The sequence below is a fragment of the Euleptes europaea genome, chromosome 2 (genome assembly GCF_029931775.1).
Source record: "Euleptes europaea isolate rEulEur1 chromosome 2, rEulEur1.hap1, whole genome shotgun sequence".
Taxonomy (NCBI): Eukaryota; Metazoa; Chordata; class Lepidosauria; order Squamata; family Sphaerodactylidae; genus Euleptes; species Euleptes europaea.
The window spans coordinates 138229496-138244337 of record NC_079313.1 but is presented as its reverse complement, the minus strand read 5'-3'; the positions used below and the strand labels follow the sequence as shown (position 1 = coordinate 138244337).

Below are 14842 nucleotides of genomic sequence, written 5' to 3'. Positions count from 1 at the left end.
AAGCAGACCATCAGTCCCTCAAGGTCAGTACTGTCTACTCAGACTGCCAGCTGTCCTCCAGAGCCTCAGGCAGAGATCTTTCACATTGCCTATCACCTGTTCCTTTTAACTGGAGATGCCAGGGGTTGAACTTGGGACCTTCTGCACTCAAAGCAGAGGCTCTACCACTGAGCCACTGGATTGCTTCAGGTTATGGAATTGTCTGGGAGCCCCCCGCCATCACCAGGCTCTTCCCCGCTAGCTCTGTGTCACAGCAAGGAAACACCAGCATTTCTAACCGAGCCAGGCTTGTGGGAAATTCGTACTTTTGAGTTAAAGGGGGTGAGACAAGTTTGTGAAGGAAAGGTCCATCAATGGCTACTAGCCGTGGTGGCTCGAGGGAACCCCCATATCCAGAGGCAGGAAACCTCTGAATACCAGTGACCTATTTTTTTGGCTCTCCAGGGCAACTGGCTGGCCATGGTGTGAAACAGGACTAGATGAGCCACTGGTCTGATCCAGCAGGGCTCTTCTGATGTTCTTATGAAGGCCTCGGCTTCTGTGCCCTGTTGTTGGACCTACAGAGGAACTGGAGGGCCACTGTGTGAGATAGGATGCTGGACTAGATGGACCACTGGTCAGATCCAGCATGGCTCTTCTGATGTTCTTATACAGGCCTCAGCCTGTATGCCGTGTTGCTGGGCCTCCAAGGCAACAGGTTTGCCACTGCATGAGACAGGATGCTGGATATATTCTTATGCAGCACAGAGACCAACAAACTAGAGGAATAAACTCCTTAATAACTTTCACCAATGTGCAAGACAGGATGCTGGACTAGATGGACCACTGGTCTGGTCCAGCAGGGCTCTATGGATGTTATTCAATTCTTAGCACTGTGACATCACAGCAGCTCAGCCAATAGCGGGCAAGGGAGGGCAGTTTCAATGTAAGGCATAAGTAAGACTCTCTACCCCTTGCTTGACTAGACTCTACAATGTAGTCTGGGGTACTCAAGAACTGTGCTTTATACATCTCCACTTCCCTTCAGGAGGCAGGGAACCACACTCAATTCTGGGAAGGTGGTTTCTTAGAAACAATCCACTTCCGCAGGGGCTGATCTTCTGTCTTAGATCTCCTATCTCCACTCCCTGTTCTGTGTCTCGCAGCTTCTGCTACCCATCAGCGAACAGCTATCTCTTCCCGGCAGCCTATTGTACATTATGCAACTTCCCTAGTGTGAGGCAACTGCATGTGTGTGTTACATATGTGTGTGTGTCCATATTGAGGAGCTGAGCTACCTCTGCAGTACCAGGATGCTTAGGGCTGCAAGGAGCAAAAAAGAGGGCAGCCTAAGAAACCCAGGTTTTAACCTAAACTGGGAACGTGGTTTTTTGGGGGAGGGGAGTTGTACACAGCTCTGAGTGTCAAATCTCCACCAGGAACCTCCCCAGCCACAGAGCTTACTTAAAGTGTAGATAAATTCAAAAAGCAGCGTCCCAGAAGCATCTACTAGCCATGTTAGTTAAATGGAACCTCCATGCAATAACCATCTTCAAGTACTTGGAGGGCTGTCATAGAAAGGATGGTGCCGAGTTGTTTTCTGTTGCCCCAGAAGGTCGGACCAGAACCAACGGATTGAAATTAAATCAAAAGAGTTTCCGTCTAGACATTAGGAAGACTTTTCTAACAGTTAGAACGGTTCCTCAATGGAACAGGCTTCCTCAGGAGGTGGTGAGCTCTCCTTCCCTCAAGGTTTTTAAACAGAGGCTAGATGGCCATCTGTCAACAATGCTGATTCTATGACCTTGGGCAGATCATGAGAGGGAGGGCATCTTGGCCATCTTCAGAGCATGGAGGAAGGGTCACTGGGGGTGTGGGAGGGAGGTAGTTGTGAATTTTCTGCATTGTAGAGGTTTTGGACTAGATGATCCTGGTGGTCCCTTCCAACTCTATGATTCTATGTATCGAGGCAGTATACCTTTGAAAACCAGAGGCTGGAACAAACAAGAATGCAAGGCCCTTAACCTCAGATCCTCTTTGTGAGCTTTCTGGGCTCACCCTGAGGAAATACGATACTGGATCGTGTAGTTATTTAGGGCATTTGTGTGGTGCCTCCCCTGCTTGAGAGAAAGTCTTCAAGGCATTTTACAAACATGAATGCCCCAACCATCTAATAAAATAATAAAAACCCAAGTAGCCATTTAAAATCCAGCAAAAGAACCCAGCTTCATCTGCAAACGCTGTAAAATGAAATGCTGCTCAAAACCTGAACATAGAAACATAAGAAAGGCTGTGCTGGATCAGACCAAGGTCCATCAAGTCCAGCAGTCTGTTGAGCAGTCCCTCTTTTGGAGACATTTTGGGGAACCCTGAAAGCTTACCCTTGGCAAAAAACAAGTCTCCCACTGCAAGCTGGCACTGATTCCCCCCCCCCCAATATGCCCACATGGTGCCATATTGAGGGCAGAACATTTTGCCCTCACTTTGATTTGACTTCATGGCGGCAGCACCTAGCCAATCACATGTGGCTAAGCGAAAGCATCGGAAGCCAAATCAGAGCGAGGGCCAACCTACGTTTCTTGCCCTTGCTTTGGCATCATAGGTGGAAGTGTTGCAAAAAAATGGCGCTTAGCAGCTGTGAGAATATCAACCACCACAAACAATTATTATTGTTGTCGAAGGCTTTCATGGTCAGAGTTCATTGGTTCTTGTAGGTTATCCGGGCTGTGTAACCGTGGTCTTGGTATTTTCTTTCCTGACGTTTCGCCAGCAGCTGTGGCAGGCATCTTCGGAGGGATAACACTGAAGGACGGTGTCTCTCAGTGTCAAGTGTGTAGGAAGAGTAATATATAGTCAGAAAGGGGTTGGGTTGAGCTGAATCATTGTCCTGCAAAAAGTACTTTTTGCAGGACAATGATTCAGCTCAACCCAACCCCTTTCTGACTATATATTACTCTTCCTACACACTTGACACTGAGAGACACCGTCCTTCAGTGTTACTCCTCCGAAGATGCCTGCCACAGCTGCTGGCGAAACTTCAGGAAAGAAAATACCAAGACCACGGTTACACAGCCCGGATAACCTACAAGAACCAATTATTACTGTTGTTCACTTCATTTATAGCCTTCCTTCCTCATTGGAACTTAAGGCGGATTACAAATATGATAAGACCTATTAAATCAATCTGCAAACCAATTACAGCTTCTGCTGCCACCAGGGCTACACAAACACAGTGAAAAAGATGAGAGTGGGGGGCTTTGGGGGAATAGTTGCCCCCTCCCCAAAGCCTTCTTTTGAGCCCAACAAAGTCTGCTGCAGACTCTTTGGTTCTGTCCCCTAATTCTCACCTTTCTCCATGAATTCAGTAATGATGTAAATGGGCTCCTCCTTGGTTACTACGGCGTTCAGCTTCACCAGCTTGTCATGCTGCAGGGTCTTCATGATGTTGGCCTCTTCCAGGAAGGCTTCCACAGACATGCTCCCCGGCTTCATGGTTTTCACGGCAACTTTTGTGTGCTTGTTGTAGACGGCTGGATGACAGAGAACGGGAGGTGTCAGAGCCACAAAATCACAGCTGGAATTACAGCCAGCCTAGCAGGGTTGCCAACTCCAGGTTGGGAAACGCCTGGAGATTATGGGGGTGCAGCCTAGAGAGGGTGGGGTTTGGGGAGGGGAGGCTCTTCAATGCCATAGACTTCAATGGCCATTTTCTCTAGGGGAACTGTTCTCTGTCATCTGGAGATCGGTTGTCATTCTGGGACCTCTCCAGGCATCACCTGGAGCATGGCAACCCAAAAACCTAGCCAGGGCAGCATCTGTTCTGTTCCACAGAAGTATGGAAGAAACGTGTAAAGTGCTATTGGCACTTTGCCCAGCAGGGCTTCTGTTTGGCTGTGCAAATTTTTAAGAAGTTGTTTTGGCGGCAGCTGCCACTGCAGCACGAGAATCTTCATTGTATCACTGAAGATAAGATGTGGGTACGCAAGAAAATATTTTCCAAATACGTTCATTTTAAAAGGCATCCTGTTAAGCAGAGCTCCTGTCAGATAAGACTTCCTGGCTTCTGGCCCCGGCATCTACACCTCAATGGAGACCTGCCCGGCTAATCGTTACTGAGTCACCAGGGCCAGCGGAACAATGCCTGGGAACCCTGACAATCACCTAGCTATTTCACACATTGGTTTCATGTATGGTTTCTCCTGTGAATAGTTACCGGCTGTTACCTTCTGTATTGTTTCCTTATACCTAAACCATCAAGGGGAATGCCAAAGCAGGACTACAGCTGAACATCAAGAAAACAAAAGTAATGACTACAGGAGAATTACACAACTTTAAGGTTGACAATGAAGAAATTGAAATTGTTCAAGACTTTCTATTCTTTGGCTCCACCATCAACCAAAAGGGAGACTGCAGCCAAGAAATTAGAAGGAGATTGAGACTGGGAAGGACAGCCATGAAGGAGCTAGAAAAGATTTTGAAGTGTAAGGATGTGACTCTGGCCACCAAGACTAGATTAATTCATGCCATCATATTCCCTATTACTATGTATGGGTGTGAAAGCTGGACAGTGAAGAAAGCTGATAGGAAGAAAATAGATTCCTTTGAAATGTGGTGTTGGAGGAAAGTGTTGCGGATTCCGTGGACTGCCAAAAAAACAAATCAGTGGGTTATAGATCAAATCAAGCCTGAACTGACCCTAGAAGCTAAAATGACTAAACTGAGGCTGTCGTATTTTGGTCACGTCATGAGACGACAAGAGTCACTGGAAAAGACCGTCATGATAGGAAAAGTTGAGGGCAGCAGGAAAAGAGGAAGACCCAACAAGAGATGGATTGACTCAATAAAGGAAGCCACAGCCTTCAATTTGCAAGATCTGAGCAAGGCTGTCAAAGATAGGACATTTTGGAGGACTTTCATTCATAGGGTTGCCATGAGTCGGAAGCGACTTGACGGCACTTAACACACACACAAACCATCAAGGCAACTCTGCCTCAACTCGCCCCTTTTGTATTATGTCCTGAAACTAATCAATCCTATTGTATGAATCCTTTAAATGTACTGGTATTTCCCCATGTCTGCATTCTAGCCTTATGTCTCAACGGACCTACTGAACCCACTGGCTTTCTCTAATAAAACTTTTTAACTCACGATTATGTCTGGAGTAAAGTTCCTTAGGAGAGAAATGCAACGAGGTACTGAAGTCTCACAGCTCCTGCCTGAAATGTTGAAGAGTTACTCTAAGAATTATGCATGAACTCACTCCCTAAGGTTTTGTGGCTGGCTCCACCTCTTGTGGTTGCCATCTTGTGGTGGCACCCACCATCCAGTATCAGAATTCCCAAGGTGCCCACAGACTCAAAAAAGTCGGAGACCTTTGCTCTGTCTTATGACCTGCAGATCGCCTGCCTGTTGTTTCTACAACCCTCTCTGCAAACTGTTTTCTGCCGTTTTCTTTGGATGGCTGAATAATAATTAAGGGGAGGGGAGTCAGGTACTAATGTGTGAAACAAGCCATACATCAACCGATATGCAAACAATATGGAATTATTTTCAAAACTCACAGTATTCATAAATATATTTGTATATACATTAATATCAATTCAATAATATAGTTGCAAATCAAAGGTACGTTTTACATTTGTAATACAAGTCTTACAAATAAGCACTTTTTAATACAAAATGAATGGAGACAAGGAAGCAAAACTTGCCACTTGTGACATAAACTGAAACACGGAGTTAACCTTTTACACGAAGGAGACAGACTTCTTACTCGTGATATTTGAAGAAGTTTTGCATCTATAAAAAAGGCAATAGTCTCCATTCATTTTGAATTAAAAAGTGCTTATTTGTAAGTCTTGTATTACAAATGTAAAATGTACCTTTGATTTGCAACTATATTACTGAATTGATATTAACGTATACACAAATACATTTATGAATACATTACTGTGAGTTCTGAAAATAATTCCATATTGGTTGGGTACCAGTTGATATATGGTTTGTTTTCTTTGGATGGGGCTTGTGTGCTTGCTCAGTTGGGATTGGATCTACGTTTTCGTGGCTCTGATCCAGAAGGCCTTTCCTTGTGCTCTTACCCAGCCAGACTTCTCCAAACTGCCCAGCTCCCAGCTTCTTCTCCAGCTTCAGCGAGTCCCGGGGGATTTCCCAGGCGTCTTTTTCCCAAGGTTTCTGAGGCTTCGGCGCAACGCAGGGGTTAGACAGCTTTTGGCACAGCCCGTCACTCTGTCCTGAAAGAAAGCAAGAGGGGTCCTCTCTATCAGGTTTTTTTACAGTCTGTCAAGAAAGCAGGCAACCTCCAAAGGGACCCCATTACACCCCAAAAACGAGGGGCCGTGGCTCAGTGACAGAGCACCTGCGTGGAATGAAGAAGGTCCCAGGTTCAGTCCCCGGCATCTCTGTTAAAGGGATTAGGCAGGTAGGTGATGTGAAAGACCCCTGCCTGAGACCCTGGAGAGCCACTGCCAGTCTGAGTAGACAAGACTGACTTCGATGGACCGAGGGTCTGATTCAGTAGAGGGCAGTTTCATATGTTAATGTGTTCAGTTAGGGGGAGGGCTGTGGCTCAGTGGTACAGCATCTGCTTGGCATGCAGAAGGTCCCAGGTTCAATCCCCGGCATCTCCAGTTAACGGGACTAGGCAAGTAGGTAATGTGAAAGACCCCTGCCTGAGACCCTGGAGAGCCACTGCCGGTCTGAGTAGACAAGACTGACCTTGATGGACCGAGGGTCTGTATCAGTAGAAGGCAGCTTCATGTGTTCATGTGAGAGCACCAGGATGACAGGCAGCACTCAGTTGTCCAAGTCCTCTTCTCAGCTAACAACAGGCCAAGCACGGTGGGCTGCAGGCAGCAGGGCAGCGGGGGCCCTGACCGAGGTCCACCGAGGGAAAAAGGGCCTGCCTAGAGCTGCCCAGTGGGCCCAGTGGGACCCTCGGCAGACAGGCAACTTGGCAAGGCCTGGGAAGGGTTTGTTTTAGCCCCATCTCATCTCACGTATTGACTCCATCTTCCCTCTCTCTGGATGGTGACCTACTGTCAGATGAAGGGGTCGGAATGGATGGATGGGAGGGGCGGCAGCTGGAGCCTCGTGGGTCTAGAGCCAGCCAAAATCTGAAGCTGGGTTTCTAGTCCTATTTACTGTTGGACTAAAGACGTGGATATTTTTGCCAGAGACTTTGGCTTGGATCATGTGAACGAATTCGGTCCGTGCTATTTGTGTAAGATCGATTGTTTTCAACGGGCCCTTTTGCACAGATGGAATTTTTAGAGAAAGAGGCTCTTGCACAGAGACCCTCTAACGTGTCAAGAACTTGTTTATCAGCCCGTGAAATCTGTTTCAGTCTAGGGCGGAGCTTTCAGAGAGTAGCAATTACAGCTTCTGCCCCTTAGAAGAAGAAGAGTTGGTTTTTATATGCCAACTTTCTCTATCTTTTTAAGGAGAATCGAACTGTCATACAATCGCCTTCCCTTCCTCTCCCCACATCAGACACCTTGTGAGGTAGGTAGGGCTGAGAGAGTTCTAAGAGAGCTGTGACTGGCCCAAGGTCACCCAGCAGACTTTGTCTGGAAGAGTAAGGAAACCAATCCGGTTCACCAGATTAGAGTCGGCTGCTCACGTGGAGGAGTGGGGAATCGAACCCGGTTCTCCAGATTAGAGTTCACTGCTCTTAACCACCACACCACACTGGCTCAGATACTTGTTGTATCTGATTAACGGAGCTTTAACTCTCGAAAGCTTTATGCCCTGGAAATCTTCCTGGTCTTTAAGGTGCTCAATAAATGGGTTGCACTCTTAAGCATTTAAGATTGTCCAAAAATCAAATCAGTGGGTTCTAGATCAAATCAAGCCTGAACTGACCCTAGAAGCTAAAATGACTAAACTGAGGCTATCGTATTTTGGTCACGTCATGAGATGACAAGAGTCACAGGAAAAGACCGTCATGCTAGGAAAAGCTGAGGGCAGCAGGAAAAGAGGAAGACCCAACAAGAGATGGATGGACTCCATAAAGGAAGCCATAGCCCTCAATTTGCAAGATCTAAGCAAGGCTGTCAAAGATAGGACATTTTGGAGGACTTTCACACATAGGGTCACCAGGAGTCGGAATGACTGGATGGCACTTAACACACACACATTTCCCCAAGTGGCGCATTTCTTGGGTGGGGGGAGGGCAGTGTTTTGGCATTGGGCACCATTTCACATCCGAAGCAGCCTCTGGCCTCGGCTCCATGGTTGCGTGAGCCCAGCTACCCTGGAACGAAGAGGCTCCCTCAGCACAATACCAGAAGCAACTTGAATGTACCCTTATAGTGGCTGACCAGTTCCTGGAGGGTGTTGAAGCTGTTGCGGGGGGAGATGTAGAAGCCGCCGCTGTCCATCGTCCGGATCTTGTAATGTTTCACGATGTCCACTTTGTTCTGGTTGTCAAAATCTCTCACGGACAGAGAGTAGCTCCCTGAGCAAAGGGGGAGAAAGAAAGGGATGGAGAACCAGGACAGTGGGGCCAGCAGAGATTCTGAAAACCTGACCCCTGGTGACATCTGATTAATCTAACGGCCGTGTTTCCGGTTCCCCCAACTAAGCCCTGCAGACCTGTTTGATTACACTCGGGCACTTGTTGTGCTCCAGAACCTGCAGCCCCTGTGCGACTCTGGGCAGCAGTGGCTCCGTCACGCCACAAAGCTTCTGAAAACCTGACCCCTGCACCCATAGGGAGCTCAGCAGGTCGCAGGGGAGAAAGAGATTCTGTGCCCCCACCCTCACAGCCTGCGGGTGCTGGTACCTTTGCTCGTCTCGCTGTCTCGGATCATGAAGGAGCCGATCACGTTCCCAGGAGCCAGCAGCTGTCGCTCGGCATCTTTCCGGCTGACACCTCTGAAAAACCACCTAGGAGGGGGACATTCCAAAATAGCAGGATGAGCAAGGTCTTTCGCTGGCCTTTCATGGAACACCCCCCCCCCCGGGCAGGGGGTAACCTGGCAGGGAATTGCGGAGGATGAACCTAACCAGGTCTGATTCCACACTGAGGTTTTTCTATTTCATCAGCTCTAGCCACGTGCCTTTTATTTTGTTTCTACACGGCACGGTCCTTCATTCCTGCACAAATCACGAACAGCCCATTTTTTCCCACTAAAAGCACAGGGAATTTCCCAAACCTTTCAGGAAAGAGAACAAGGACCCAGCTGGGATAGGCAGTCCTTCATTCCGGATTTCACTAAAGAAAATGGGCTCGGCTGCCTGGAAGGCCATCTAACAGAAGAACGCCTATAGTTAGCCAGAAGGGCCAAAACGGATATGATGGAAACCACAGATCTCTGGCATGCTGTAAAGGACGTGCACACCCACAATTTGGACTGGGGGCATGCTGGAGAGGATCTAACACTTCAACCCCATGCTTGGTTTTGCAGATCAAAACCATAAAAGGGCCTCACACATGAAGATTGCTTAGATTGAAATAGACCATTGGTCAATATTGTCTTATACTGAATATAGTCAGTATTTTGTACTCAGACTGGCAGTGGCTCTTCAGGGTCTCAGGCAGGGGTCTTTTACAACACCTACTGCCTGGTTGTGTTTAACTGGAGTTGCCGGGGATTGGACCTGGGAGCTTCTGCATGCTGAGCAGAGGCTCTTCCATTGACCCATGGCTCCTCACCAAACCATGCTCCTGATGCTGCGGTTAACTTTGAAATGAAAAATAGTTTTCAAAAGACACATCTTTTTTCCCCTTTAAAACTGCATAGGGATCCTGGTTTTGTTTAGCCAAACTGAGCAAGATTGAAAGGGTTAGATCAGGGGTGTCAAACATATGGCCCACAGGCCGGATCCGGCCCCTTGGGAGCTCTTATCCGGCCCACAAGCCAGCTGAGGCAGCCACCCCCTCCAGTCCCAATTTGGACTAGCGAGGCATGGCCCGGCCCGACCAAGTGATATTTATGTTATATCTGGCCCACGTCAAAATCGAGTTTAACACCCCTAGGTTAGATCCTCCCATCACATATGGCCCTGATCCAAACTGCAGCTGCAGTTCCTTTGTCCAGATGAGGCCAAGCCCTTTTGGCCCTAAGAGAAGTTGGCTATCTCAGGCACACATGCTGCACGCAGATGTTCGGCTCCCCAGTTCACAACCACGGGCCAGACTCACTCCTCGGTCTCCAGCGAGTTCACTCGGGCAACGTAATTGCTGGGGATGTAGCCTTCTTGTCCCGTGGACAGGGCCTTCGCTCTCCACCATTCGCCTGACCTGCAGCATAAGAACATAAGTACATAAGAACATAAGAAAGACCCTGCTGGATCAGAGCCAGGTCCATCAAGTCCAGCAGTCTGTTCACACAGTGGCCAACCAGGTGCCTCCAGGAAGCCCACAAACAAGATGACTGCAGCAGCACCGTCCTGCCTGTGTTCCACAGCACCTAATGTAATAGGCCTGCTCCTTTGATCCTAGAGAGAATAGGTGTGCATCATGACTAGTATCCATTTTGACTAGTAGCCACAAATAGCCCTGTCCTCCATGAACATGTCCACTCCCCTCTTAAAGCCTTCCAAGTTGGCAACCATCCCCACACCCTGGGGCAGGGAGTTCCACAATTTAACCATCACCTTTGCCACTGGTCAGGGAAAGCTCAGTGGATTCTATGGGGCTGCCAGGGCTGCTAGACCCAAGACTGCCTTGTGCCTGGCCCACAGCAACCTTCCAGGGCAGCAGCCCACTGGGAATTTCCCCAGTCAGTTCAAGGGTCAATCCTCTCGTGCTGGGACCCAACGTGGCCATGAAAAAGCGCAGGGGGCCACCCAAACTCCCACACAAAACCGGTGGCCCTCCGAGAGCGTCTGGCTCCGATGTTGGCTCCTGCATGTCCAAAAAAGAGATGACCAGGAGGCCGCCTGGCACTTACTCCTCGAGGACTTTGAGATGCTCCCCCTTCTGGAAGCTGAGGTCCTCTGTATGGATGGCATCGTAGTCATAAAGGGCCAGGACGATGAAGTCTTCTGATCCTGCGGGAACAGGCAAGTGCTTGCATTCTTACCCCCTTAGCATTCTTTTACCCCTTAGCAGAGGGGTAAAAAAGTCTTTCTTGAGAGCTACGGCGCCAAGGCTAATGTGGTTAAAAGACACTACATTCTGTCTCAATTTCGGGAAAGGTGCCCAAGTTGGAGGTTGGGGAGAGAAATCTTCCTGGTCTCTGGCTGATCGGCTTTTTGCTTAATTTACATGATTTATTTGGCTTGCCCTATTTTTTGGGCCTGACCTGGATGACCGAGGCTAGCCTGATCTCATCAGATCATGGAAGCTAAGCAGAGTCAGCCCTAGTTGATACTTGGATGGGAGACCACCAAGGGTTGTTATGCAGAGGAAGGCAATGGCAAACCACCTCTGTTTGTCCTCCCTGACCGGGATGGGCCAAGTGAGCCTGGTTTTGTCAGATCTTGGAAGCTGAGTCAGACCTGGTTGGTACTTGGATGGGAGACCACTAAGAAGATGAAGAAGAGTTGGGTTTTATATGCCGTCTTTCTCTACCACTTAAGGAAGAATCAAACCGGCTTACAATCACCTTCCCTTCCCCTCCTCACAACAGACACCCCATGAGGTAGGTGGGGCTGAGAGAGTTCAGAGAGAATTGTGACTAGCCCAAAGTCACCCAGCGGGCTTCTATGATTCTATGTGGAGGAGTGGGGAAACCAACCCGGTTCATCTGATTAGCATCTGCCGCTCATGGGGAGGAGTGGGGAATCAAACCCGGTTCCCCAGATCAGACTCCACCACTCCAAACCACCGCTCTTAACCACTACACTACACTGGCTCTCTTGGTACTTGGATGGAAGACCACTAAGGAAGTCCAGGGTTGCTACAAAGAGGCAGGCAATGGCAAACCACCTCTGTTCCTCTCTTGCCTTGAAAACCCCAGGCCAGGTCGCCATATGTTGGCTGTCACTTGATGGCACATTCCACCACCACAGTTTTTTAGGAGGGAGTGATAAAGCATAGATCACAACTCCTGATAGCCATTTCCCAGCCTGGCCCGTAATGTATTGCAATGCTCCAATCCTATGTACAGAGGTAAATCCCGCTGGTTTCAATGGAATTTGCTCTTAACTTAGTATGCATAGGATTGCAGCTTCAGTAAATAGACTCTCTTGTGGCCAACTCCTGTGAGGCTGTTTTTTTCCACTAGGTTTTCAATCCAGACTAACTCAAACCCAAAAAAGGGAATCTCCTACTGAGAGGAGGTGGGTTTGAGTAGAACAGGAAAAGGATGCAATTTTGGTTGCTAGGGAGGGCAAAAAATTCAGGGTTAGCAACTTGCAATCTTTAGGCCAGGTCAACACCTCTGAGGAATGCTGCCAGCCTCTTAGTCATAAGCCCAGAAGAAAAAGCTTGGCTGTGGTCAAGAAGAGTTGGTTTTTATTACCCCACTTTTTCTCTACCTTTAAGGAGTCTCAAAGCAGCTTACAATCTCCTTCCCTTCCTCTCCCCACAACAGGCACCTTGTGAGGTAGGTGGGGCTGAGAAAGTTCTGAGAGAACTGTGACTAGGTCAAGGTCACCCAGCTGGCTTCACATGGAGGAGTGCAGAAACAAACCCACTTCACCAGATTAGAGTCCACTGCTCATGTGGAAGAGTGGGGGAATCAAACCCAGTTTCCCAGATTAGAGTCCTCATTTGGAGGAGTGGAGAATCAAACAGCAGAAGGATCTTCACTGCATGACTGAAGGTAAGTGATGTGTATGCAATGAAATATTTTTAAACAATATGTTCATTTTTAAAGGCAGCCTGTGTGGTGTAGCGGTCAAGAGCAGTAGACTCTAATCTGGAGAACCGGGTTTGATTCCCTGCTCCTCCACATGAGCGGCAGACTCTAATCTGGTGAAGCAAGTTGGTTTCCCCGCTCCTCCATTTGAAGCCAGTTGGGTGACCTTGGGCCAGTCACAGTCCTCTCTGAACTCTCTCAGCCCCACCTACCTCGCAAGGTGTCTGATGTGGGGAAAGGAAGGGAAGGAGATTACAAACTGGGTTGGATCTCGTTAAAAAACGGTAGAGAAAATTGGCATGTAAAAACCAACTCTTCTTCTTAAACAGAGCTTCTACCTGAAAAGTGGAAGAGTTACTGTTAGAGTCCCTGACCGTTTGCGGCTGGCTCCGTCTCCTGCAGCAGCCGTCTTGTGGCTGAGTCCACCACCCTTGGTCAAAATTCCAAAGATGCTCACAGCCTCAAAAAGGTTGGGGACTCCCATCTAGCTACCGCCTTTGCCGTCAGGTGGACCTCTTTGCCGCAAGCCTGGACCACGGACATCAGAAGCTGCCCACAATCAGTCAGTCCATACATACCATCCGTTCCCAGGGGCTGCATCTTACTGAACGGTTTGCTGCCCTGGGATGCAACAGAAAGAAAGTGTCCATTCAATATGACAGCCATTTGATCACGGACTTAGTGTTTTTCATTTGCAAAGTGCTTCAGTCTCTGTGGAGGCTGCCCTAGCCCTAACCCCGTTGGCCAGCTGCACGCGTTCTGTCTACTGCACCAGGATCAGGGCCCAATACCCAAGCAGCAACAATTGGCCCAGACCCTGACTATCCTAAGGGAGAAAGGCCCAGGCAAGAGAGACACTTTGGTCATCTCCCTGGATAGCAAGAGGATTCACAGTTGGGTAGCAGTTCAAGGGCCGTGGGGGCCGCATTCATCTCCACCAACGCATGCTGCCATTTTTACACTGAAATCAAAAGAGAAACAAATCCCTACATGGTTCCTGTAATGGGTGGCATCTCTTATAACTCCATAAAGATCACTCCCGGCTTCCCCCCTTGAACCCAGCCAGGAAGCTGCAATATCATCAGACTTACATGGCTCACAGACGTGGGATCTTTCACATAATGAGTCTGAAGGCTGGTGCCAGAATTGGCTCTCCAGATCTTGCCAGGCAGGCCAAATTCCTTGGATTTCACACAGCCCATCCTGCAAGCGAAGAGAGAGAGAAAAGAAGGAGACATTTCCTACATTCAGACTGGGGTGGGGGGAGGATGCTGGTCCCTGTGCCACATTCGTCAAATCCCCATACACTACTGGAGAAGGGCCCGGTGTCATTTAGTACAGGTTAAACTTCAAGGGCTCACCTGCATTTTTCCTCGCAATCTAACCAGGAAACATTGAGAACCATAACAGGAATTGCTCCTTGAATGCAGTTTCAGAGGGTTAGCCATGTTGGCCTGCAGTAGAAGACCTAGAGCTGCATCCAGGAGCATCTTAAGAGATCCACAAGATTTTCAGGGCACGAGCTTTCGAGAGTCAAAGCTCCCTTCATCAGATACAAATAGGAATGGAGGTACCCGAGCCCTTATATCCAGCCAGAAGGTGGAAGGGGTGTTGCAAAGAAGGGAGCCAGGATGCAAAGGTACAGTGCAACACCCCTCCTGACAGCGATATAAAGGCTCAGGGGTCTCCATTCCAACTTGTATCTGACAAAGGGAGCTTTGTCCCTTGAAAGCTCACACCTCAAAAATCTGGTTGGCCTCTAAGGTGCTCCTGGACTTGGATCTAGCTTTCCTCGAGCACAGTCACCTTTTTACTATTGAAGAATAATTTCACAAAGGGCTTCGTCTCTAAAGGTTTTGAAATCACAAGAGCCCTTCATAACACCCCGGCCTCCGGGAGAGTTGCTATGCTCTCAAATCCTTGTAACTGGGCATTTTCAGAACTATCTGCGGTTTGCTGAAAGAGAGAACAGGATATCGATGACCTGTATCAATGCTAAGGGGTTAGGACTGAGATGTCCAGGACAGACCCACAAACAAAGGATTGCATAGGTCTCTCCTCACCTTACTGTATTTTGACAAGGGCAAAAAATGCAC

General features: G+C 48.4%; 1 protein-coding gene across 1 annotated transcript in view; it reads right to left on the bottom strand.

Moving 5' to 3' along the window:
• The window catches only part of HCK (HCK proto-oncogene, Src family tyrosine kinase), a 34084-nt gene that overhangs the window by 6136 nt on the left and 13106 nt on the right, over nucleotides 1-14842 (bottom strand). Inside the window, exons 2-9 of the mRNA XM_056844934.1 lie at nucleotides 13838-13949; nucleotides 13239-13367; nucleotides 10893-11011; nucleotides 10142-10240; nucleotides 8780-8883; nucleotides 8300-8452; nucleotides 6075-6227; nucleotides 3327-3509 (exon numbers count right to left, since the gene is read on the bottom strand). Of these exons, the coding sequence (XP_056700912.1) occupies nucleotides 3327-3509; nucleotides 6075-6227; nucleotides 8300-8452; nucleotides 8780-8883; nucleotides 10142-10240; nucleotides 10893-11011; nucleotides 13239-13367; nucleotides 13838-13949 (1052 nt within the window). The remainder of the gene's footprint in view (nucleotides 1-3326; nucleotides 3510-6074; nucleotides 6228-8299; nucleotides 8453-8779; nucleotides 8884-10141; nucleotides 10241-10892; nucleotides 11012-13238; nucleotides 13368-13837; nucleotides 13950-14842) is intronic.